General features: G+C 43.5%; 2 protein-coding genes across 2 annotated transcripts in view; both read right to left on the bottom strand.

The window, feature by feature from the left end:
* Nucleotides 1-3,412: 3,412 nt before the first annotated feature.
* gad3 (glutamate decarboxylase 3) lies at nt 3,413-17,258 on the bottom strand (the record flags this gene model as incomplete). Its single annotated transcript, XM_080011219.1, is given in 17 exon segments — nt 3,413-3,470; nt 3,472-3,563; nt 4,943-5,032; nt 6,293-6,442; nt 7,464-7,541; nt 8,570-8,686; nt 9,273-9,324; nt 12,737-12,847; nt 14,024-14,103; nt 14,752-14,775; nt 14,778-14,872; nt 15,136-15,248; nt 15,424-15,508; nt 15,927-16,071; nt 16,214-16,305; nt 16,308-16,319; nt 17,237-17,258. Coding segments are annotated over 17 exon segments (1,416 nt in total).
* Nucleotides 17,259-19,057: 1,799 nt separating this feature from the next.
* The window catches only part of cUnh5orf22 (chromosome Un C5orf22 homolog), a 19,008-nt gene continuing 10,643 nt past the window's right edge, over nt 19,058-27,422 (bottom strand). The window contains 3 exon segments of the mRNA XM_080010720.1: nt 19,058-21,035; nt 26,036-26,085; nt 26,087-26,176. Of these exon segments, the coding sequence (XP_079866846.1) occupies nt 20,879-21,035; nt 26,036-26,085; nt 26,087-26,176 (297 nt within the window). The 3' untranslated portion in view covers nt 19,058-20,878.

The raw sequence follows: 27,422 nt of genomic DNA, 5'->3' as shown, positions 1-27,422 counted from the left end.
CCGCATCAACGGAGCTGAAGTGGAGAGAGTCTCCTGCTTCAAGTTCCTTGGTGTGCTCATCAGTGATGACCTCTCCTGGTCCAGGCAATCGGACGCGGCAATAAAAACTTAGCATTATTTTTCTTATTTTAATTTTATGTACATTACACTGCGACCTCTTGCCCGTATTTGTAACATTGACTCTTACTATTTTTATATTTGACTCTTATTTTATTTTAAAATATTTATTTCCTCTGTATCTTTGCCTTGTTATTTTATCTTTTTATGCCCACTACATAGTTGTTGCCTGCCATGCACCAAGAATTTCATTGTCCCAATTGACCTTGTGTTGTACTGTACACTTGACAAATTAAACACTTTGAACTCTGTTTTAAAAGCTGGTTTGGCTGGTATTGGAGGCTGCATGCCAAAACTTGACAGAATTACAATTGACTGACACTGCGTTTTTTAGGCGTGTCTGAGTCTGTCGGTCTGGGGGTGAGTTCAGAATTGACTTTCTGTAGACCTGTATGTATAGCTCTACAATTTATTTTAATCAAACACAGGATTCCTTTTTTTATGGTATGTTTCAATTTTCTAGAAATGGTCAAGTAAATATATTAACTTTTTTCTGCAACAGAGTTACAGATTTATTTATGACCACCTCAGAAGAGGCCTCCATGGTGGCACCCCCCTGAAGCGCCTCAAAAAAAGACTCAAATACCACATTGCGCTGTGAACCACAGCCAACTTGAATACAACATCCTCGTAAATGATTTTAAGAACAATATAGACTTTTCAATAGCACATGAGTTGTTTAACAAGCTGCACTTGCTGTCAAAAGAGCCTCTAAATGATACCCTTTGACAGTCTTTATGCCTGGTTTTCATCTGACTGTATCTGGCATAATTTTGGAAAGACCATTGGAAACTCACTATTACAGCACCGTCGTTGGCTAGATTTACTTGGTTCCAACTTTGTCCTGGCTAAACAATATGCTTTCTTTCGCAGGATTCTGTCACAGGATTCAAATGAATCTGGAGGCCGAACGTATGGCCAAAAAGGAAATGTGGGCTGTGATTGCAAACTGACCTGAAGGGAAGCTGAAATTGAAGGGTCTATATATATGGTAAAAAAATGTTTAATTGTTAAAAATATGTATTTCTTTTTAATAATGTACTTAGTCATTCATATTCAGTAAAGTACAGTTAAAACAAACAAAAAAATGTTTTAAATGTAATTAAACAATATAATTGAAAGTAATTCAGATGATGGTGATTTAGTGCTGATAAGTTCTTTATCGAGCATTTAAGTTTTTAATATATATATTATAAAAAAAATGTTAAAAGGCACTGTGGGGGAAAAAAGGATTAGGGCCACATAAGTGAATGGCTGAAAAAAAAGGAAGAAGAAATATTTGAAATTAAAAGAACGATTTTGCAATGTTAACAATGGACGCATTCATGAATATCACTCCAATGAAAGTGCGTTAGGGACTCAAGAGGTCAGTTATGTTTAGTTTGTTTGGTTTTGATAAGGAGTTTCCATTTGTGGTGTTAATGCAAGTTTATTGTTAAGAGCCTGGTCAATATTACATTGTAATGAACAAAATTTGACAATCTGGGGAACAAGGGCTTAATTTATCCCTGCTAAGCTGCCCCTTGAACACAGGCAAATGTACTCTAAATGTATTTTTATGTAGAAAGGATTTTTATAGCGAGCCTCGAACCTTCTGGGTGGAAGAATCGCTCATTCAACCCCTTCTTAAAAGGGCCCTAATATGCTCCTTTCCAACAAGTTAATATAGGTCTCTGAGGTCCCAAAAACATGTTTTTCAAATTTCTTTGCTGAAAATACCACTCAGATTATGCATTCCAGCCATTCTAACATGCCTCTTTATCATCCTGTTCCAAAACAGGGTTTTTTTGTGGGTGGAGCCACCCTCCTGCGGCCCCTACTTCTGTGAGCCAATGGGGTTTGAACTTTACTCCGTGTTCCGTATTTATTACGTATGTCTGTAAACTCTCACTGATTTCACCTTATCAGTCCACCAAAATCTCTTTCTGAACAAATTTGAGGGGAGAAATAGGCAATCCAGTTGCTGAATCTTAACTCATACCAGATCTACAAGACCTAATGTAAAAGTTTGTTCCGACTTTGGTTGCCGTGCTCCAAGCTTGTGGAAGACACGGACACCGCAATGCACCGAAACTCTCGGACGTCTGGGTTTTTTTGTTTCAAGTAAACTTTGGAAAATAAATAAAATAAATACATAAACAATGAAAACATTTTTTTTATTGGTTTTGTTTGGAAAAAAGCGGATCGCGTGCCACAGCCTACTGCATGCTTTTTTTTTGTCTTAGAAAGAAACCCACAGTAGAATTATTTTTTAAAAACGTACATTTCCATTGTCTGCAGTTTCTTCACAGAATGTTGGTATTATTTCCTTTCTTCTAAAATATTTGTTTGTTGAGTTACCAGGCCCAACGTGATGTAGGGATTGGCTGCAAAGCTGAACGGCTCATTTCAGGATATGTTTTCTGAACTGACAGCTCACAAAAAAAAACAAAAAACTAATGTGAAGGAAATTCTTCCGCAATGAACGGTGAGGTTAATCTGCCCGCTACAAGAAGACAAAACTGAGATGATCCAAGATTATTTATTCTGCAGAATAAAGAGAAAGATTCAGTACTGCTCCAAAGCAGTGCTGGGATCAATCTAACATCACAGAGAAAGACAGGAGGCTTTATACAGGAGAACAGGGTGTGGTTTGGGTCAGAGGTCGCCAACAGGTCTGGGCCCCCCCCCTTCTCAAATTGTTTGTTTATGTCCTATGTACCTCCATCTGTGATACAAAAGCTATGCAAACCAACTCAATTGAAAATCTGTTGAATTGAAAAACTGACCATCTCACTCGGAATGTTATTACTGATTCTTTAATGTGTCTAACAGAGCCTACAGTATTTTTGCGCTCATTTTGGAGTCAATTGGGTTGTATGACACTGACGTCTTTTAAATGTACGGTATCCGGTGGACCTCAATCATTTTAATGGACATACATCTTCTAATTTGAAGCAATTCGTTTTTTTTTTGTTTTTTTTTGCAATAAAAATGGTTGGTTGGTTTGAAAGTGTCATGTTTTTTTAGGGCTTTAACATTTGCCTGGACTGGCATATAAGCACAGCGAGAAGCTGCAGCGGAGCGGTATGTTTGTCAATAGCACAGCGTTCAGTGAGGTTGTGCTATGACTGTAGATAGATAAATATAGATAAAAATATATATGAACTATGGCAACATTTATATAACATTAAGATGGCCTGGGTGAAAAAACAGGAAGGATGGCAAATACGATTATAACTCATGACAACTACGGAAAGACACGGCCTCAAATGAACACAACAAATTGTTAATCGTGATAGATGAACCGGGTTTTTCACAGATCCCCTCCAAGTCGGTCAATCTCCTCCAACAAGAAGTCGATATCCTCTTTCTGTGGCGGGATTGGAGAAGACGCAGCAGAAGAAGTTGACATTGGAGCCCACGGGTTGGTAGCCGATCATCCTGGCTTTGATCTTAGGAGCCACCTTGGGGGGGAGGGGGAAAAAACATTGCGGTGCTGAAGTTACCCAGCCAGAATGTCTTTTTTGGGGGAAAATCTCCTTTTTCTTTGTGGAGAGCATCCAAAGTCAGCTGTCCTCAAAAAGTTGCTTATTTCACATAAAGCAGTTGGTCCCAAACTTTGAATACCGCGTTGTATTTATATGACACACACACACACACACACACACACACACACACCCTCTGCTGCGATGCACTGTGTGTTGTGACACCTTTCTATCATAGCCAGCATTAACTTTTTCAGAAATTTGTGCTACAGTAGCTCTTCTGTTGGATCTGACCAGATGGGCTAGCCTTCACTCCCCACGTGGATCAATGAGCACATGGGCGCCCATGACCCTGTCGCCGGTTCACCGTTTGTCCTTCCCTAGACCACTTTTGGTAGGTACTAACCACTGCATACCGGGAACACCCCACAAGACCTGATGTTTTGGAGATGCTCTGACCAGTCGTCTAGGCATCACAATTTGGCCCCTGTCAAAGTCACTCAGATCCTTATGCTTGCAAATGTTTCCTGCTTCCAACAGACCAACTTCAATTTCTGCCTAATATATCTCACCTCTTGACAGGTGCCATTGGAATAAGATGAGCAATGTTATCCACTTCACCTGTCAGTGGTTTTAATGCTGTGGCTGATCGGTGTATGTATATACAGGATACCCACTTGACCCTCATTTCTCTTCCATATGGTTCCTGTTTTGAGCTACGATGGAAGGGGAGGGCCCTCAGTTTGTGGTTTTACAGTGGGAGGCTACTAGCTAGCTATGTGTTTGATTTTAGGATTTGGGCATGAATAAATTGATTGATAAAACAGATTTTGTATAGAGATACAAATGTTAATTTGAATGTCATAGTATTTTCATTATGTTTAGAAAATACGTTCACATTACATCTCAAACTCCCGCATACCACTAGAGAGAGCACCTTAGCCTCAGTGTAAAAAGTAAAAGAAAAGAAAAATCTGATGATATTGTCTATTCAAGATTTTTTTGTTGTTGTTTGTTTTAAAAACCCTAGCATTAGTGTTAAAAAAAAGAAGACAATAAAATTGATCTGAAACTCAATTTTCAAATTTTTTTTGGCTTTTGTTTATTTTTTTTTCATTTTTTTTTTATATTTAGAAATTGTTTCCCTTTTTGCATTGTATTCTTACCCCATCTTTGCTCATTCTCCTAATATTCTTTTTTTCTTTAAATAATGTAACTTCTAGACGCTCCTTAAAAGTTAAAGTAGTGTATAGTAGCATAGCTAAAATCTGAGTTGTTCGTCTCATTTCCTGTGGCTGCAAGTGAATGGACTACAGCTAAATGTGTGAGTAGAAAACCGATAAAATACGATTACTGACCTGATGGAGCATTCTGTTCCTCTCCGGGCTCCACAGGAGGTTTCTCAGACTCTCCGGAACATACCAGAAACACACATTACTGTGCTCCGGCTGATGGCAGACAACGGAGAAAAGGAATGAAACTTTAACCCGTGATAAAATCTCGAAATTTGAGATAATTTGACCGTCCAAGTGTTTGACATTCTTCAGCTAGCTTTGAGAATATATGTATTTAACTGTCTTACTTTGGCATTTCTAGAAGTGAAATAAGCAAAACAATTTTTTTAAGAGAATCGCAGACTTCTTATTTCTCTGAATGAAGAAATTTCAAGACAATCTTTATTTTTAGATTGAAATGTTGTGGATTGAATTTTTTTTTTTTTTTTTTTTTTTTTTAATCTTCCCTCTAATTATTAATCTGTTCCCTCAAATTAATCATTTGTGCCCACAAATTAATAGTCTCATTGGCTAGAAGTGAAATACCAGAAAAATTCTAGCCATTATAGAAATTTCTTATAATTTTTCTTAGTATAATCACAGAATGGAAAAAAAACAGTGCATTTTGAAACGGAAGACATTCAAAAAAAGTCTGCGCTCCCCCTGTGATACTATCCCACTAATCACTAAAAACATCTGTAAAATATAGAACTTTGCTTGTCATTTTGGCCAACTAATAGCGATGCAAGACTAGCAAACAATTTGTTCATAGTGAACAAAAAATAAATAAAAATAATAAAATAGGATAAAAATAAAAAAAATGAATTCAAATGAAAATGTCAAATATATACCAACAACCAAAAACTACAAAACAGAGTCTAGATATTTAAGATTTGCAATTGCAAATCGTCTCTTTCTGGTTATATTAATGCTAATGCAACGGACTACAAACTACTGAACCAATGTTACATGTATATTTTTTATTTGCATAAAAGTCAATAAAACCCTGAATCAAGGAAGGATACATTACACAAAATACGATGAGCGACATGTGTCATGTATTTTGTGAAAGTATGTTTTGACTAACAGCAATGTCACATTTTTATTGAAAACTACTTTTTGCAGTTGCTGCAGTACATGTAACATTGTCTGCAGTAGGAAGTTTCTAGTCTCCTACGTTAGCATGAATATAGCCAAAAAGAGCCGATTTGCAATTGCAAAAGACTCAATACAACCCTGAAAAAGCAGATAAAAATGCTAGTTTTCAATCATTTGTCAGACTATAATGTGAGCTTCTCGTTTTCGAAAAGGGAAAATGGTTTGCTAAAAAACGTGCACGCTTCTGAGTGACTTAAGTCTTACTAAATGAGGCTCAAAGCGCTGCGTTATTTCAGATCCCACAAAAAAAAACAAAAAAAACAACAACAACGGCACCTTCGCCTTCCACATGAGCCAGAGCTTGAAGACGTCTACGTGCCGGCCGCACTGGATGTTCTTGTCGCCGGTATCGTAGGACACATTGTAGTGTTTGTTGCTCTGGAACAGGTACTCCGCACACAGCTGGTTACACTCCTGTAAAAGGCCCTGAAGAGAAAGGGAGAGCGGAATAATCCTTTATAAATTGTAATCGCTAATCTGCAGTAAATTGCCGTATTTTAAATCGAAAAGGAATTCAAAGGCACGAATCAGGTCACCCTCATGCCACTGTAGCAAATGTTTTTTTAGCCAAGACTCAGTGTGTCTAACTCACTCACAAAACGGGCATATGATCAGTCTGGAGGGGGGGGGGAATTGTTCCCGTTGCACAAGGTGTTTAAATGAATTCCATCAGGAAACGGAACGGCACGGGGACGCACAGCGGAGCACAGATCACAGGCGCCTGTGATCTGGGCTTCACTGTGCGCAAATCGTGGGCGCGCCGATGGCATGTTCCTCATGAATATGCATATCTTTCCCAGACAATCCACTACCTTGATGACCATTCACACTTAAAAAAAAAAACAAGAAAAAAATCCCGATAAAAAGGGCACTTTGGGGCATTGAGAATTCCGTCCAAAACTCTTAATCACCAGAAGTCCTCCCTCGCTCACCGCACCAACTGAATCAAATGAAAGAGGAGTTGGAAAACATAACGACTCTTTACCGAGTGACTTGTCAAAAAATGAATTAAAAAAAAAAAAAAAAGTAAAATCATCACTTTCATCACTACTGATAGTCGGCACTTTCAGAGTTCCACTTGTTCTCCTGGAGCTGCTATTCTGGCTGGAAGTGATACATTTGATGAATTAGTGCAGCCTTGTAATTTTTTATCTTGCGACACAAGGGGTCATTTCCATTCTTTATTTTTTTCAATGGAATTTAAAAAATGTTTACTGCACACCTGGTGAGCTCTAGTGGCAGGGCATCAGTCATTAAAAAACACTGCTTAAAGGAGCGCATGCTGTCAACTGCGTATTTCCTTTCTTCTACTCTTCTTGGATGTCTTCACCAAAACAAGAATGCAGTTAATTGAGAAGAATTGAGGACTTTCATGAATGAGGCCTCCCATGAAGGAAAATAATCAGATAAGAGGACAAGAGAGTGAATAAACTTTGAAATGTCTTACTTTTTTCTTGAACAGAAAGGCAGAGCACTGCTGAGGGACACCCATCATCTTGTGGGGGTTCCATGACAAGACCAGGCTCTATGGAGGACAGTCATTCAAATGGACACTTAATACATAAGAAATTCCCCCTCGTTATGCACACAACATATACAGTGACATAGTTTATCCGAAGAAGGGTCCCTCAGGGGTCTATACTCAGCCCACAGCTATTTTATTGTGGTGGATGGGATGGCTTGAGCAGCCACACCTGATGCTCGTTGGTTGGGCCAACAAGCATCCGGTTTAAAAACCCCATCCACACTCAGTCAAGGGAGGAGCCCTGTGTCATGACATGTTCCATCTGCTCCTGGCTAATTCCACCTAGCCTCATCTCTACAATAAACTGGTCTTCAAAATCCCCTGTCGTCTGCCACAGTGGCGCCCAATGTGGCAGTTTCGCCACCACACGCCACCCAAGTGGCGTGCTCAGGGACCTCCGGCACAGAGACACAGATGACGGGGTTTTGAACACCAATTTATTGTACAGATGAGGCTAGGCAGAATTAGCACGGAGCAGATGGAACATGTCATGACACAGAGCTCCTCCCTTGACTGAGTGTGTGGATGGGGTTTTTAAACTTGATGCTCGTTAGCCCAACTAACGAGCATCAGGTGTGGCTGCTCAAGCCATCTCATCCACCACATTCATATTTAGATATACAGTTTGTAAATATGGCATTAGCTTTCATTGCTGTTCTGATGATGCCCAACTTCATGCCATTAGCCAACTAACTATCCCTTATCATTTTCATACTCTGGGGGCGTTCCCAATAGTGGAGTCATATCATTTGCTGCTGGTAAAACTGAGATGCTGTTTAAGGATGCCAATTTGAAGATTTTTAATTGCATCATTACTCAAGGGAACAATTGTGTGTCTCCCAGTGATTGCTTCCATCCCGCTAAGGGGGTCGCAGACCCCAGGTTGGGAGTCACTGATATAAATGATAAAATACCCAATTCATTTTGCCCTTATGAATACAATGCTTTTTGGTAATAGACGGACGGACAGACGGACAGACAGACAGACGGACAGATCAAATGTAGGTATGTGATGGTGGCCTCTTTACATCAGCATGCAGCCAGAGTGTGTTGTGGTGGTAGACTTCTGCGATGGCACTCAATGGATCGATTGCTCCATACACCGTGGTGCCTGCAGTTGCATTCACGTAGAACGACACCAAACCCTGTGAAGAGGGACAAATGGATTCAACTTGAGAGGGTGTAAACACCATCAAGGGGTAGACACTATCATTGATGATTTGGCGGGAAAAAGTCAGTGCTCAACAGCAAAGTATTTATGCTGCTATACATCTACTTGTTTTTATATAAATGCATCAAAAATGTACATTCAGAATGTGGCTGACATACCTTAAAGGCAAAAAGTATTAACCTGCAGATATACAGATGATACACAGACAAGTAACTAGAATACTGGAGACACTGGAATACAGAGACTCTGTAACTAGCGGCACATTAACATTGACAAACCAGCTGTGAGACTAAGACAATAAAAGACTGGGTAAACAAAGAGGGATGATAGCTCTTGGTAATAAGATCTTGTTGCTAAGTTTTTTATTACTACTCATCATAAAGAGACAAGATGTATACATGAAATGTAATTTCCCTAATTTCACAGGAGCTAGGCTAGCCGTCTCCACTTGCATCAAGCAAACACAGTTAGCATGCAGCCCCGTTACTATAGGTGTCTTGGTATTGACCTTCTTGTGTCTATCTAAGTAAGTGTAGCATGAGGTTCACTCATTCCCTTACCTTCACCCTGGCTGCCATGATAGCAGTCTCCAGTTCAGAAGGAATCATCTTCCTTTTAGAAAAGGCAAAAATACCAGTCATTGGAAATAGACACTTTTAGCTAGTATTTCCAAGTCTTAGACTAAATTTCAAGATCTTGAGAAAATCGTGGGGAAATCTCTTGTCTTGACAGTGGTTAATGATGGTCCGAAACCCAAATTGGCTTGATTTGAGATGATTGGAAACACTTGGTCTTCAGCCTTGGCTCCTATAGTGTGTGCTAAAATCTGAAGATGTTGGATCCCTGTGATTAAATCAAATCCTATAGTGAGTGCACCACCGGGATGGTAAAAAAGTCTTTATAGGTGCAATGCTGTCTGTGGCAGACAAAGGGGCGTGTCGGAAAGGAGCCTACCAAGTACCAGTAAGGCTACAAGGGGGTAGACATCAGATTTTGCTGGACTCGGGCTGTTCGCAGACGATGGTCCAGCAACGCCTGGTTCGACGCAGAGCTTTGGTGGAGGCGTCACAGGTGGAGGTTCGTTGTGTGCATGGGGATAATCACACGTATCCGATGGTCCGGCTCGAAATTCGTCACAAGGGAAAAAAGCATAGAGTACAGGTTGCGGTTAGTTCCCGCCTGACGCACTCCTTGATTTTGGGCACGGATTGGCCAGGATTTGACGCGTTGATGAGTAAGGCTGGGGGAGTGCATTCACGGCCGGTAGGGAAATGTGAGTGTTGCGTGGCGCACGGTGACGCGGAGGGGTCGTCAGTGAGCGCAACGGGTGCGGGCCGGTGGGATCCCAAATAGGGTCTTCCCTGGTCCCTGAAACCTTCCCTATCGACGATTTTCCGCTGGAGCAGTCGCGAGACGCCACACTACACAGGGCCTTTGGGGGGTAGTTAAAATCGATGCCGTGTTGACACGCCCAGACGCCGTGTTGACACGCCCAGACGCCGTGCTCACTTACCCGTATTTTTCGGTGATTAGGGACAGGTTATATCAAGTGAGCCATGACACTCAGACAGAAGAGGAGATAACCCAGTTGTTGGTTCCAAAAGGCTGCTGGGAAATGCTCTTCCAGGCGGCTCACCATAACACGATGGCCGGTCACCTCGGTCACAAAAAAACAGCGGATAATGGCCCGCTTCTATTGGCTGGGCATTTGGGCAGATGTGCGTAAATGGTGCGCTGCGTGTCCTGAGTGCCAGTTAGTCAACCCTCCAGCCACGCCAAGAGCGCCATTGAGGCCCCTCCCCCTAGTCAAGGCCGTGTTCGAAAGACTCGGTATGGACTTCATCGGGCCGTTAGACCGCAGTGCCCGTGGGTATCATTTTGTGTTAGTCCTAGTGGATTATGCAACCCGGTACCCAGAAGCAGTGCCCCTGCGCAGTATTACGGCCAAACGTGTGGCGCAGGCGCTGTTTCAGGTCATCTCCCGAGTCGGGATTCCAAAGGAATTTCTGACCAACCAGGGCAGTACCTTTATGTCACATACACGTCGGGAAGTTTACGAGTTACTGGGCGTCCGCTGAATTCGGACCATTCCCAGACTGACGGCCTGGTGGAGCGGTTTAATAAAACGCTGAAAAACATGATTCGAAAGTTTGTTCACGACGATAGCCGTAATTGGGACAAGTGGTTAGACCCCCTGTTGTTTGCGGTGCGGGAGGTTCCCCAGGCCTCCACGGGATTTTCTCCATTTGAACTCCTCTTTGGCAGGAGACCCCGGGGGGTGCTAGACCTAATTCAAGAAAACTGGGAGGAAGTCCTAGCACCAGTAAAAATGAAATACAGTATGTTATGGACCTGAGGGCAAAGTTACATGCGCTGATTCGGCCGTTATCAGGGGAGAATTTACTCCATGGTCAGGAACGTCAGCGCCTCTTATACGACCGGGGGGCTCGACTCAGACAATTCGCACCGGGAGACAAGGTGTTAGTGCTGCTCCCTACGTCCAGCTCTAAATTGCTCGCGATGTGGCAAGGACCTTTTATGATCACACGACAGGTTAGCAAGGTCGATTATGAGGTCGAACGGTCTGACAGGCATGGGGCGACACAGATTTATCACCTAAACCTCTTAAAAGAATGGAACGAGGGGGCGTCTGTGGCTCTGGTGACAGCGGTCATTGAGCGGGATGAGTTTGGGTCGGAGGTTCAAAAAGCGGCCGATCGTACCGCGGCCCTGTTAAGTGACCATCTCTCTCCATCCCAGAGGGCGGACGTAGCTGCACTTCAGTGTCGCTTCTCTGATGTTTTCTCCTCCCTGCCAGGCCTCACGTCCCTCATACACCATGTGGAGATGACACCGGGGGTGAAGGTACGCTCTCAGCCGTATTGAGTGCCCGAACACAAATGCAAGATCATGCAGGCGGAATAAGAGGCCATGCTGGACATTGGCGTAATAGAGGAGTCCACGAGTGACTGGTGTAGTCCCATTTTGCTGGTGAGTAAGCCTAATGGGTCAGTCCGGTTCTGCGTGGACTACCGAAGGGTGAATGCGTTGTCCAAGTTCGACGCCTACCCGATGCCCTGGGTCGATGAACTTCTCGACCGATTAAGTATAGCTAGTTTTTCACGACACTGGATTTAAACAAGGGCTACTGGCAGGTTCCCTTGTCTTAGGAGTCCAAGGAAAAATCTGCGTTCTCCACGCCGTTGGGCTTATGCCACTTTCGCACACTTCCGTTCTGGTTGTTCGGTGCCCAAGCCACCTTTCAGAGACTCATGGACTGCGTTCTGCGTCCGCATGTAGCATATTTCGTGGCCTACCTAGATTACATTATTATTCACAGCGACACCTGGGAGCAGCATATGCAGCATGTGGGCGCTGTACTGGAGTCCCTGAGGCGGGCTCGGCTCACCACCAACCCAAAGTGTGCCGTGGGATGGCAGGAGGTACAGTATCTGGGGTACCACTTGGGCGAAGGCCTGGTCCAACCCCAGCTAAAACCTTGGCGGTCGCAACCACCCCAAGACCGAAGACCAAGAAGGAGGTGGGGCAGTTCTTGGGGCTGGCCGGCTACTATAGGAGGCTTGTCCCCAACTTTTCAGAGCTAACCAGCCCCTTGACTGACTTAACTCGAAAAGGTGCTCCAGATCTGGTCCAGTGGTCAGAGAAGTACCAGCAGGCGTTTGCGAGGGTGAAGTCAGCTCTCTGTGGAAAAGCCAGTGTTGTATAACCCTAACTTCTTTCTCCCTTTCTGTCTGTAGACCGATGCGTCCAACAGAGGGCTGGGCACAGTCCTGTCCCAGAAGGTTGAGGGGACTGAGCGTCCGGTGCTGTACCTCAGTTGAAAGCTCTCGAGCGGGAGTCGAGGTACAGCACGGTGGAGAAAGAGTGTCTCGCCATCAAATGGGCAGGCGGTTCCCTCCGCTACTACCTCCTGGGATGAGCTTTCACCCTCTGTTCGGACCACGCCCGGCTGCAGTGGCTCCACCGCATGAAGGACACAAATGCCCGGAACACCCGCTGGTACCTAGCTCTCCAGCCCTTTAACTTCTGGGTGGTCCCCAGGCCGGCGGCGCAGATGGCCGTGGCTGACTTTCTCTCGGCTGTCGGTCGGCTGTTGGTCGGACGGCTCCCCGGCCTAAGGCGGGCAGTGGGGGTATGTGGCGGACAAAGGGGCGTGGTCAAGCACAGGCTGCGGATGACAGCACGGTTCCCTTTTCCCATGGCGCACTGCTCATGAGCAGCCCAGGAGTGGAACGCCAATCCTCCTGCGCCCGAGAGGACTATTCGCAACATTAATAATAGATCCTCAGAGATGTATGTATAATTGTGACCTGCGTGCCAGAGACTGAACAATAAATCGCAAGCCATATTGATACACCACGACCAAAAAGACTGCGTCTCCCTCCCTGAACTGTTATCTGTGGGAAGAAACTCCCACACTGTCTTTTGCATGTCTTCAGGTGCATCCCTACCATAAACATTTACATTTAGTCATTTAGAAGACGCTATTATCCAAAGCGACTTACAAGGGAGAATAACATTCAAGCTACATTGCAACAGAAACATTAGTGTAACAATAAATAAATACTGCTAAGTAGTGCTAAGTAATTGTAAGTTAGGAGAGGAGGTGCTCTCTGAAGAGCTGGGTCTTCAAGTGCTTCTTACAGACAGAGGGAGGCCCCTGCTCTGGTGGTTTTTGGCAGCTTGTTCCACCAACGTGGAACTACAAATGAGAATAGCCTGGATTGCCGTGGTTGTGCAGCCAGCAGAGCCAGGCGACGCTCATTTGACGAACGCAGCATCCGGGGGGTAACGTGCTCTTACAAGAGCATTTAAGTAGGTGGGAGCATTCCCAGCAATCACTCTGTAGGCCAGCATCAGAGACTTGAACTTGATGCGAGCGGCTACAGGTAACCAGTGGAGCTCGATAAGCAGCAGAGTAACGTGTGCCCTCTTTGGCTGGTTGAGCACCAGTCTCACCGCCGCATTCTGTATCACCCTGTATAAACTGTATAAACCATCTATTTCACACCAGACAAAAGTTTGTGCCATCCTGATGATTGGCTAGTTTTAAATCCTTGGGGAACAGTGGTGAACATTGATTTGAAATACATAAACTCAAGAGCCCATGTATGAACATGTACTACCTAACCTCACAGGAAGAGAGAAATAAGTGTGAGTGGCATGTGAGACACAATCACACACAAACAAACACAAACAAACACACAGTTTCTAGTACAGGTGAGTAAATACAGCTTTTGTACCATAGACAAGCGCTCCCTCGCGTCTGTCTGTGCCTCAAACCACCCACCTTTCATTGCATTTCACCACCACCACATTGTCGCTGCCCATTCCCAACACGGCAGCAGATTTCTTCACTGAAAAGTGACCCTGAAAGGCGGCGGGAGAGAAGCATTCATCGGTTGATCTTTTGGGTCTCATGGGAATTGTGAAAAGAGAATGATAACTGCTCCGCTAACGCCCACAAGTCTCGGAGCAAACAAAGGGGCAAGGTTTATTTATGCGTATTTTAGCAGTATGAGTGAAAGCGAGCACGCAATGAATTGAAACTTTGGGTGGTGCTGGAGAGAAGCTTTTCATTTTCCTTTTGGTTTGTTTGGTTTGTTGACTGCAGTCATTGGAGAGATTACCGGGGAACACGGACCCTGTGCCAAAATCACATCAAAAGGTGAATTTGGCACTAATTTTGTAACTGAAATAAAGATATAAAGTGAAGCTTAATGTTTTATTAAATTAGGGCTTTTCATGAGTACAAAAGTATTGTAGTAGTTTGGGGGCACAACTACCTGGAAAGTTGCCCCGCAACTTAGATTTTAGGGTCAAATCTCACCCATGATTAGTTATTTACAGACTTTTGTCGAAGTTTGCAACAGACTTCTGCTTTTCATAGTTTCCACAAGATGTCAAGGCCAGTACCAAGAACCTACCAACCAAATACAAAAACGCACACACCCAAAATAAATGAACCAAACAAAATAACATGTCGATAATTTTCAGATGTGAGGTACGTTTGATTACTTGCTCTGATGTAAAAAGCGCCAGTGGCGGCAGGGCAGGGCACTCATCCCCCTGATCTTGACTTCAGGGTAGAAGTGGCACCTGGCCACCAGGACGCTGTACAGGTTAGACACTGAGCCTCCTTTAAGGGGGAATAAAAATACAAGGTAAAGAATCAAACCCATAGCTCGGCCACTGCCGATGCCCAGTCCTGTAATCACCTCTTGCTAAAATGGTACTTGGATTTGGAGGAGGATTATTGAATATAACTTCACTGTCACAGAAGAGGAAAGCAAGAAGTAAAATTGGCTGGAGCAGGTGGCCTTTAACGATTGTAAATTGACTGTATCCATAAGACAAATTTCAAGCCAAGGCTAACAAGCATTTGTTTGATCTCTTTTTTACCTGGGCAGAAGATGTCATCACCCTCATCTTCAGACCAACCCACAATGCATTGCATCTTTCTCAGTAGGACTTCCTCCATGAGGATGAAGACTGGAGCCACTTCATATGTAAACCTGGGAGATTTCTTTGACTAGATTAGACACAGAAACGTTAAACACAATACAATGGCTTAATTGTAAAGCAGTCAACACGTATCCAGGCCCAGGCAAAACTCTAAATCTAGTGCTCACTGGGACCCTTTGACCCAACAACAACAATGTGTGGGGAAAATAGCCTGTGAGGTCTCACATGTTGGTGTTGGCGGTGGAGGTCAACCACTCCCCAGCCGAAAAGTCCAATCCCGAGGCGAGTTGGTTGAAGAAACGTGGATGGCCTAGGGAGAAAGTAGAATACAAAGGTATCAAATTGGATATCAGTATGGAATCCTGGTCAGAAAAAATTGAAGAATAACTTGAGAGGGTTTGTCTCTTTTCTAGTTACAGGATTATATTCATTGACTGTTATTTGTATTGGACAATATTACATATAATTGGATATTCTAATACATTGGTTAAAGAAAACAAAGATATACAACACCTTAGATCTGAACTATGATATGGAAGTATTATGTTTATATCGGGCTGCTTTACAATCCATTAGGATTTGGAATACATTTTCCGCTCTCAGTCCCAACCCTACAGCCCCAATTAAATGCGTTGAGGGTTGCCATTTCAGTCAGCTTAGTGTTTTAATTAAACACCGACACACACACATATACACACACACCAACACGGGCACGCACTTGCGCGCACACGACCTGCCTGTTTTGACACTATACTTGAGCGTGTCCCCACAGTCCACCAGTATCTGCTCCGGTGCCTCCGGTTGGTACGGGAGGTCCAGACTGAAGCCCTCCAAACTCTCTGTCAGCAGGTGGGGATGGTGGAAGTCCAAGACCTGAAGCACAGGATGGGAAGACGAAGAATACTAGAAAACTCCAATTACCGGTTATTGAGTGTAAACAGTCTCATCGATATTGATCTTATGAATATCTTCCTCTAGCAAATTACTGTAAGTCTCAATATGTGCTGCACAGCACCTTGGTGCTCCTCTGATTTGACTTGAAGATGTAACCCATCAAGATGTTGACAAGCTCCTGGAAAAATTCCATGGTAACCTTTTCTCCTCCCATGCTGGCAACAGGTCTATAATACAGACATGCACATAACACACATAACATACATAACACACATACATGTACTGTGTGTATCCAAGTCTGACGTTGCCAACCCAGTGGCAGATCCGAGCTTCTCCTCTGAAAAGGGTCACGACTCTGGAGGTTTTTTTTGGAAGAAACTTACGAATTGGATCCTACACCTAAGGACTTCTTATTGTGCCCTGGGGTTTGATGTAAAAAAAGGGGGGCAACAGATCGTTTTACTTGGCAAATGTGACAAAGTTGATGAGTGAAAATGGATGAAATCACAGAAACCGTGCTTGGGCTAGTTCTCTCAGCTTGGCCTTCCTATGAGGGAGATAATAGTTAAACCATTTATTTCATCAAGGTCATCACTTCCACAATTAACATTACAAAGTCATTAAGCCATGTATAGAAGTTCCCAACGTTATTTCCAACACCAGGTATGGTAATGTGTTTCAATAATATAATTTGACATGTTAAGAGGAGCTTTTTCAGCAAACATACATTTAAGAACACAAATTAAGGATCAAATTGATGCCTCACTGCAAACCACATGACAACGAGGTCTCCTCGTCCTACCTCTGGCAAGCAGAAGTGTATTTAACAGGACTCTAAATTGCTGCATTTTGGACTTTGCAACAGACCATCCCTTCAGAGGTCAACACGGATCTGGTCCAATTAAACAAGCGCTGCGCTGTATATCAGCGCTGCGGTTTCCAGTGTCAAAGTTCACCAAGGTAAGTGAAGGACAGAAGGAATAATATTTATAAATAGTAGCTCAAATAGAAAGTCAGAAAATGATTGAGAGAAGAATGGTTTTGACAAAATCTATTTTTATCTGAAGACATTGTGAAAATAATATACCAATCAATAGTCTTCACCATAATAAATTCAAAAGCGTTAATATAATAAGTGTCATACCTGACAGCTGTTGGCAATCCATAGCGAATACAATATTTCTTTGGTCAAAAGTCACAACAGCTTTGGAATGTTCAGCAATTACAACTTGTTTCAGAGTCAGTTGTCTCTCTGAGGGTGCTAGACAACCATTTAACCTAATGCTCGGGGAGATCTGGTCCTTTAAAGTAATGGAGCCTGTCTATCAACAGAACGTTAGGGTGTGGCATTTTTGTGTGTTTATTAATGGATGGGAGGGGGGTTATGGGCAGGTTGTCAAGCTGATGCAAAACACACATTAAATAAAAAATAACTTATTTTCTTCGATAAAACAAGAATAGTCAAGTGTCAGATATGTATTCAACTATCTTGCTGAGAAAAAATAACTAAATCTTGGGATTACTTAAACACTACTATTTTTAAAGACAACAACTAAAAATGCTTTCTATTAAAATTCTGGATTGAAAAAAAAGGTGGACCATTTCTTGATATATTTAGATATTTGTTGCTATATTTCCAGGCTACCTTGTTGGAAAGATGTAATATTAAATATGTTGTTTACAAGTGTTTGGATTAATATGGATATGAATGTTGCGATTGGCCAGTTTTGCTGACCGTATAAGCTGCATAAAAAATACCACACTAACTAATTGGATGCAGTTGGTGCATATAATCTTTATAAAGTCTATTACTGATAGATGAATACAATTTTACTGCTAATCGCTCTCTATATATATTTATATCTATGTATATAGTATATACTACACTGTATATATACACCAGTGTATACTGTATATACAGTATACTGTATGTCAATGGTCCCAATGACTGTGACTGGAATAACAGTGCTCATTGTATATACATAATTTGCAGTTGACAGCCCTAACTATGATGTGCTCTCTTGCATATAGCTTGACTTCTGTCTCTTTTTGAGTTGGACATGCTACAGTACATACTCACTTTCCCTCTGACATCTGCTACTGTTTAAGTGAATCCAGTACATTCTATTGAGTAAATTATGTACTAAATTTCATGCTGATATTGCACTACATTTCAACAAAGCGCTGCATTAAATACATAGTGATATGAGGTGAAAGTAAACTGAGTTCATATAAATGTTTTCATAAATATCGTTTGCTGGTAAAACAAAGAAATGTCAGTATAGTTAATGGTTTTATACACATAATTGAGGTTAATAAATTGCCATTTCTTTTGACTCTTTGACTTTAAACATTTCAATGGTCGCAAAATTATTTACTAACCTTTTCATGCAGTTTGTGTACCCAAGGAGCTTAATTCACAGACTTGCATAGCTGGAAAAATGTTTTGGAAATAAAATGGGTCAAAGAGCCATACAGTGTACACTCCACATCCTATGTTAGTTCAATGATAATTCTGAATGTTGAGGCAAGAGTTTGCTGCTTGGTTCAGCCAAGACTGCTAATAGCAACAGCAATGTGATAAAGAGTCTGCTGAACTACAGTATAAGCTCATGGAAGTTCTCCAGTGGACCAACCATTGCCAAAAGACTCAACCTGATTATGAACTGGTCTCTTAACTGATGTTCCTCGGGAATGTCACACCTACAACACCAGATCAGGAACGCTAACAGAGGAGAAGGGTGGAAAAGCCTTCCTGTGCCAGTAGTAGGTTGATTGATGGATACTTGCATTTTAAACTTGGACAACAGCCACAAGTTAGCTATCTTATTAGCTGTTTGATCAATTAATAGCCCTAATGATCTCCATGATATACAGTATGCTTCATGTATTGATTGATGGTTAATTTTAATGTGGAGTGGATGGCTGGACTGAGGAGACAAAGACATTGATTAGAAGACGAGTATTTATTAAGTACTGGTACAAACTTTTAAGGACATGCACCAGAGGTCTGTTCCGGGTGAGAGCCCCGATCTCTGGGTGACCTTCACTGACAGATGTCACAAAAGGTGCAGTTACTGTAGATGGCGTAAAAGCTAAACATTGCTTTGTGACAAGTTTGACATTTCAACAAAGGTCATTGTTTTGACATTGTGTGCACCTGCATACAAGCCACAGCACTGCCTATAAATAAAATGATCCTATATTGTTTCATGGAAAGTGAAAAAAAATGGGGGTAACTGTGATGACCCATCATTACCAAAAAATTGCATCATTTAACATCATCATGCACACTGAAAAGGAGCGGACAGTTTAAGAGCATAAATCTGCACCAAATCGGATCCGACCATCTAGACATCAACTTCAGATAGAGTGGGCCCAAATATCCCAGAAACAGACATTTTAACAACATGTTTGGATGGTGGCCAGTGAAATGGGTCCTCTGCATTTAACCCATCCTGGCTTGTCCTTCCTCGGAGGGGGGGGCAACGACGTGCCCCAGAGCCTGGTTTCATATGTAGATTACTGGTCAAACGATGTTGTGCATGTTTTTTGGTGGGGGTCCTTACTGATGTTAGGAAGGAAGGAAACCACATGTGAGCAGGGAGAGAACATGCAAATTCCTCACAGAAAGGACCTTAATTGGGAGATAACCCGCTGAAGCACGGTGCCAACAGCGCCCCAAGCGGGAATCGAAGCCAGGACCTTCTTGCTGTGAGGCAGCAATGCAATGCACTGTGCCACCAGCTGGCCAATAGTTAGCATGCAGCCCACAGATTGACAGTTTGGCTCATGATGACAGTGCCGTCACGATTGGGTTCCAATCTCACTACAGGTACTCCTCACTTAAAGACCTACCTGTTGAACAACCGTTTGGACTCACGACCAGCTCTGACCAGTCTGTATTGTGCTCTGCGTACAATACCGCAGCGTGTGCACTGCTTGCGCGGCGTCCAGCATCTCATCGCGCATCACCCATTGTATACACTATACATTATATATACTATATACACTGTATACATCTCATCTCATCACCGTTCTGTTTAATTCCCACAACCTGTCAGTATTCACTACACTAGCGTTCGCAATGGCCACGCCCCCTTTCCATAAAATAACACGGGTCTTTGTCGCTTATCGACAAATTTGCTAAACGACCTGATCCTAGGAATGGAACTCAGTCGTTAAGTGAGGAGTACCTGTATAGCAAAATCCTGATAATGTACCCCAATTTTGATTTTGATTTCATTTAAATGTCATGTGGGTAGGGATCAATTGACTTTTAACACAACTAAGACCTCGACCCTCTTCTTGGGTCTCCAAAGGCGACCTAAATTAGTCTATGGGGTGTTTGTGCTGCAAGCGTGTTGTTTCATAGTATCATGATACAATAATAACAATAAAAATATATATTTTCCCCAAAAAATGCATTATTGATTTATGATGTTGATTATGATTTAAATATAAAGATTAGGGTTAGGAAAAACAAAAGATTAGGAAAATCTCTCCAATTTTAGGTGTTGGCCATTTGGCAGTATGTAAAACATTCTGATGCTTTCTTAGTACAGTATGAGCAGTTGGGGTTTAGCTTAGCTGACAATAGAAACAGAATATTAAGTCATTCACTCATTCTCAACAGAATATCACAACAAAAATGCATATTAACACTGTTCGGTCTCACACACTCATACAGCTTCAGTGTTGACTTATACATGGCTTATATATTGGTGAGGAACTGATATTTAAACTAAATACATTTTTAATAAATTAGGTTGTTTATGGGTAGGTATCAAGAGGCCGGCTCTTGGCTCTGCCGAGTCTCTGGGGAGGTCTCATCATAGTCCTGGTGAACATCCAGCTCTCCATACAAGCTCTCCAGTAGAGCCAGCACTCTGTTCTGGATGGAATTCACCTGCTCTGCCGGGCAGTACTCATCTAAACTGGACCTAAAACAAACACACACATTTGGTTCAATGGCACATCCATGGACCTACCATTCTATATCACCACAACATTTGTTATGTGGTTTCAGCGGCATTTGAACAGGCAAATACGGACTCTTAATTTGCAGCTCTGTCAACAAAAGAAAGAAAAAGAAAAAAAAATCAATGGATATGCGAATGGACACTCAAGGCCATTCAAGGGCAGCGTAACAAGATCCACGGGAGTCGATCTAATTCAGCAAAATTGCAGCTGCCAGCTGAGCGATGTTTGAATGTGGTTTGCATTAGCTGGCCAGACAGTGACACAGAGACGTTCAATTACTGGGTCGAGACGAAACGACACCAAAGCATTGTTTTATTATTAGGGCAAAGGCCGAAAATCAGAGATAGTGGTGTTTAAAAAAATATATATAGTTTTTTATTTTTATGGAACAGAAGCTTCTTTGTGGCCGCGGAGCCTCTGCTACACGCACACGTGCTCGTTAAGCTGAGACAGCGGCGATTTTGTACTGCGCTCCCGTCAATCCACCTGACGAATGTCCACTCTCTGGCCAACAAGATGGTCAAAATGACTGCTCCTCAACAGAGCAAACATGGACTTTAGCAGATCAGCTGCTCTGTGCTTCACTGAAACCTGGCTTGGAGAACACATTCCGGACAGCTCACTCCATCTACCGGGCTTCCAACTCCTCCGAGAGGACAGGGACATGGAACTAACGGTGCGGTGGACTTTGCGTCTACATAAACAAAGGTTGGTGTACAGATGTCACAGTGTTAAAGAAATGACGCAGCCCTCACTTAGAGACCATTTTCATTGACTGTAAGCCGTTTTATTCACCACGGTTCTCCTCGTTTATCCTGGTCGGTGTTTACATCCCACCTCAGGCCTGTGTTAGTGAGGCATTACAACACCTGGCTGACCAGATAAACATGGAGAAAAATCCCCAGACTCTCTGCTCATTGTTCTTGGGAACTTTAACAGAGCTAACCTCAGCCATGAACTGCCAAAATACAGACAGCACATTAAATGTCCAACCAGAGATCAAAATACACTGGACCACTGCTACACAGCATTAAAGTACACCTATCGCTCCGTCCTCCGAGCAGCTTGGGGACTCTCTGATCACAGTCTGGTTCATCTTCTCCCGACCTACAAGCAGATACTAAGATCTGCTAAGCCTGTGTTTAACGCTGTAAAGAAATGGACCAATGAGGCAAAGCTGGAGTTACAGGCCTGCTTTGATTGCACTGGTTGGAGTGTTCTTGAGACTGCTGCTACAGATCTGGATGAACTCACTGACACTGTGACATCGTACATCAGTTTTTGTGAGGACGTGTGTCGACAAAAAACCTTCTGCACATACAACAATAATAAACCCTGGATTACTGCACATCTCACGCAGCTTCGTCAGGCCAAGAAGGAGGACTACAGAAGTGGGGGCAGGATCCTGTACAACCAAGCCAGATACTCACATTGGAGATCAGAGTGCTACACTGAATAGCTGAAAAGCAGGTTTTCAGCCAACGACCCTGTGTCAGTGTGGAGAGGCCTGCAGGAACTCACCAACTACAGGAAACCATCTCCTAACACTGCAGAGAACCTTCAACTGGCTGACGACCTGAATGGGTTTTACTCCAGGTTTGAAACGGACCAGCACCCGGACCATCAGCACTGGTGCCCCCCAAGGTTGTGTGCTCTCCCCTGCACCTCAGGAGACCCGTCTGTTAGACTCCTTAAGTTTTCAGACGACACAGTGGTCATCGGCTTCATCCGGGATGGTGACGAGTCTGCCTAGAGACAGGAGGTCGCGAGAGGAACAGCCGGCGCTCTGGTGTGGTCAGAACAACCTAGAGCTACAAACTCAAAATTGTGGAGATAACAGTGGACTTCAGGAGGAGCTCCCCAACAACATACTCAATAACATTGTGTCTGCTGTGGATCCACAATCTCCCAGGACCTAAAGTGGAGAACCAACATCGACACAGTCTTCAAAAAGGCCCAGCAGAGGATGTACTGCGTGCTGATCCAGTTCTACACTGCAATCATCCAGTCTGTCCTCTGCACCTCCATCACTGTCTGGTTTGGTTCTGCCACCAATCAGGACAGGAACAGACTACAACCAGCCCTCTATTCAGGACTTGTACATGTCCAGAGTCAGGAAACATGCAGGAAACATCACTGCAGACCCATCACCTCCTGGATACAACCTGTTCCAACTCCTCCCTCCCTCCTCCTCGGGTAGACACTACAGAACACGGAACATCAAAACATCCAGACAAGATCAGCTTCTTCCCACAGGCTGTCACTCTGATGAACACTTAAACCGGGCACATAGTGTCCTTTGCAATAAACCTGTAACACTGAACACTCACTGTACATACAAATTCTAAATGATATATTTGGGAGGGTAAAGAGTTAACACAAACAAGAGTAACAAGAGTAACGCAAAAGGAATGTAACGAGTAGTCTCATGAATCACTTTCTACATGGAGTAATAATTTAAAGTAACGAGTAGTATGTAATACATTACTTTTTTTGAGTAATGACCCCAACACTGTATATACAAGTTAACAATGTGTCTATTTGAATAGCTACACGAAGAGGCATTAACAAGATGGACCCCTGCGCTTCCTCCTTTGTCTTTCTTATTTACGGTTGATTGTTTTTGCATGTGTGTGCGTGCATTTGTTTGTTTTTTTCGTATTGCTTGTGTATATGGTTGTCTTTTTTTGTCAGTGAGCTTTGTTGATGTTGAAAAGTGGAAAATTAAATGAATGAATGAAAGAAAGAAACATAGAAGACTAGCAGCAGGTTAACGCCAACGCCTCCTAAAACCGGAGAATGTTTAGTCCTGTGTTTCTGAGGGTATCACAGAGTTAAATGAAATACTTTAAAGACCTTATAAAGACAAAGTTTAATTAAATGTAAGATTAATTTTGGACAAATCATCCGTCTTATTCAATAAAGAACAGCTAAGTTAAGTACCATATATTCAGCACAGGAAGGAGCTTAGTATTAGGAAGAAATAGGGTAGGTTAAGAACTAGATGATTCCATGAACTGTTATTATACAATAACAACTTACCGGCGCCTTGCCACCGAGGAGCTTTTTGACTGCCTCAGCGACCTCTGCCAGGCATATGGACGAGACTTCCAGACTTTTCAGGGGCCTCAGGGGCCTCTTCCCCTGAGGATGTATTGATCGGGTTCAGGAGTTACTCAGAGTGCTCTTTCCACCGCCCAACAATATCCCCAGACTGGGTCATCAGTTCTCCTCCCCAGCCTGAGCCAAGCCCTGCTTTCCCTTTCTGAGTTGCCGAACAGTTTGCCAGAACTTCCTTGAGGCCAACCGAAAGTCCTTCGCCATAGCCTCCCCGAACTCCTCCCACACCCGGGTTTTTGCTTCAGTGACCGACGAAGCCGCAGCCCTTCTAGCCTGCCGGTACCTGTCTTCTGCCTCGGGAGACCCCTGGGCCAGCCAAGCCTGAAAGGCCTCCTTCTTCAGCTTGACGGCTTCCTTCACCGCTGGTGTCCACCAACAGGTTCTTGGGTTACCACCAAAACACGCACCGACTACCTTCCGACCACAGCTCCTAGCAGCCGCCCCTGCAATGGAGGTTTTGAACATGACCCACTCGGATTCCATGTCCCCACCTCCCCCAGGATGCTCGAAAAATGAGAGGTGGGAGTTGAAGACCTCGCGGACAGGGGCATCCACCAGGCTTTCCCAGTTCACCCTCACTACATGTTTGGGTTTACCAGGTCTGACTGGCAGCCTCCCCCGCCACCAACTCACCACCAGGTGATGATCAGTTGACAGCTCTGCTCCTCTGTTCACCCGAGTGTCCAAAACATACGGCCGCAGATCTGATGACACGACCACAAAGTCGATCATCGATCTTTGACCTAAGGTGGTCTGGTACCACGTACACTAATGAGCCAACCTATGCTCGAACATGGTGTTCGTTATGGCCAATCCATGACTAGCACAGAAGTCCAATAACAAAACATCACTAGGATTCAGATCAGGCAGGCCGTTCCTCCCAATCACCCCCTTCCAGGTTTCTCCATTGTTGCCCACATGAGCGTTGAAGTCTCCCAGTAGAACTATACAGTCCCTAGGTGGAGCCCCTTCCAGGACGCCACCCAGAGACTCCAAGTCTGAATACTCTGAACTGGTGTTTGATGCATAAGCACACACAACAGTCAGAGCTTAGCAACTTGTAGTTGCATAGAGGCGACGCTCTCGTTCACTGGGGAGAACTCCAACACAGTGGCACTCAGCCGGGGGCTCGTGAGTATCCCCACACCCGCCCGGCGCCTCTCACCCTGGGCAACTCCGGAAAAGGAGAGAGTCTAGCCCCTCTCCAGGAGTTTGTTTCCAGGGCCAGTGCTGTGCGTAGAGGTGAGCCCAACTGTATTTAGTTGGTACAGCTCCAGCTCCTTCCCCGCCAGAGAGGTAACATCCCACGGCCCTAGAACTAGTCTGCAATGCCGAGGTTCAGCAGGCCCAGGCCTCCGCCTTTGCCTGCCGCCCGGCTAACATTGCACCCGACCCCAGCGCCTATCCCTGCAGGTGGTGGGTCTACAGGGTGGCGGCTCCATGGTATTTTTTCGGGCTGTGCCCGGCTGAGCCCCATGGGGCAAGGCCCGGCCACCAGACGCTCGGCGGCGAGCTCCCCTTCAAGGTCTGGCTCCAGGAGGGGGCCTTGGTTTCCCTATTCCGGGCGAGGTACCATGTTGCCTTGATTGTCATTGCACTAGGGTCCTTTGAAGTGCTCTTTGTCTGGTCCCTCCCCTGGGACCACTCTGCCTTGGGAGACCTTACCAGGGTCACAGAGACACACAAACCCCTCCACCGCGGTAAGGTGGCGATTCCTCGGGGGGCATTTTAATAATGTTGAACTTTATACCTCATAAGTTCAAATTTAAGACTATTTCATGTTTTTTTAAGAGCCAATTATAGGACATTTTAAAAAGGAATATGCCAGTCTAACACCTACCTGGACACAGTGACCAGTGTAGGTCCGGGCAGGGCCTGAAGGATGAGTTTTGACAGCGCAAAGCAGGCCATCAATCTGCTGCTCCGAGCTGATGTGGTGAGGCAGCTCAGAGTAGTCGCAGGTCAATCCTGCCTGATGCACCTGGGAAGGAAGAAAGAGAGAGGATCACTCGGATTTGTGTTTCGAAAAAATCAGTTATCACAAGGAACTACGTTTATAAATAGACGCAATGCAACTCAATCATCTGTAAACTTGGCTTGAACCACAAGTCATGCTATTTTTAATCTCGTCAAATACTGGAGATGATTGAAAAGGAAAAGTATTAGAAGCGGACAAGTGGTTTGATAAGCTTCAGTGATATTTATTTGTGCCCCTCAGTTTTTACTCCCCCGTCACACCAACCTAAATTCCCTCCACAACAAATGAAACTGTTTGGGTGTCATGATGAAGAGGAAACATAATTTAAGCCTTCAGAGGGGCTCAATTTAAAGGCTGGTCAATTATGACATTATTTAATACTGATAATTTTTATGTTTTTATAAATGTTTGATGGGCATCTGTCAAGCATATCCACCTGTCCATTGATAATAATGTAGATAGAGAATAAAGCCTTTAAACAGTTTTTATTTTTTCTTTGTGGGAGAAAAAATGTTATTTTACTGCTAATTATTAGCTCATGAATTTAGCTACGTTTTTTTTTTGACAAAATCTTTTTGTATGCCAGCAATTTTTATGATGACATTTTCCACCCCGTCACAAAATAATGTGTTATGGATGATAAAAAATAAGGCTTTTTGTGCCTGAGGTGGGAAAATTGAGTGGGTTTTTTTAGGAAGTTTTAATGTGTATTAAACAATGAAATGTAAAAAAAATGATAAATTAGGGGTTCATCCTGCAGCCTATAACCCTATTGTCATTGTTTGGATTTTTTATTATTATTGTTCTTGGCTTGGAGTGTGTGTGTGTCTGTGTGTGTGTGTATATTGTCTTACCTACTTGACGTCGGCGGGGCATTTAGTTTGATATTTTATTATTTTGCCCTATTGTAAATATTAACGTATTTTTGTTCACATATAACCCGGTACCACGTCACGCCTTATTTAGTCAAAAAGAGTGTCCCTCACACATGGAGTTCACTTGCAGCTCCAGAGCAAAGGGGTCTGAATCGTGTACATTTTATTTTTAGTCCCGAAAAGTTGAGAGTTGATGAAATGTCTCTAAGGAGAAGAACAATCTTTAATCGTCACAGCCACACCACACTACAAACACATGCACGCACACACACGCACATGCTTTGGATGGTGGCCGGTGAAAATGAGGCCCTCTGCGTTTAAACCCATCCTGGCTTGTCCTTCCTCTTGGGGCATAGCCAGGAGCAGTGGGTGAT

The sequence above is a fragment of the Zeus faber genome, assembly GCF_960531495.2.
Source record: "Zeus faber genome assembly, chromosome: 12".
Lineage (NCBI taxonomy): Eukaryota > Metazoa > Chordata > Actinopteri > Zeiformes > Zeidae > Zeus > Zeus faber.
This window is presented reverse-complemented; position numbering and strand designations above follow the sequence as displayed.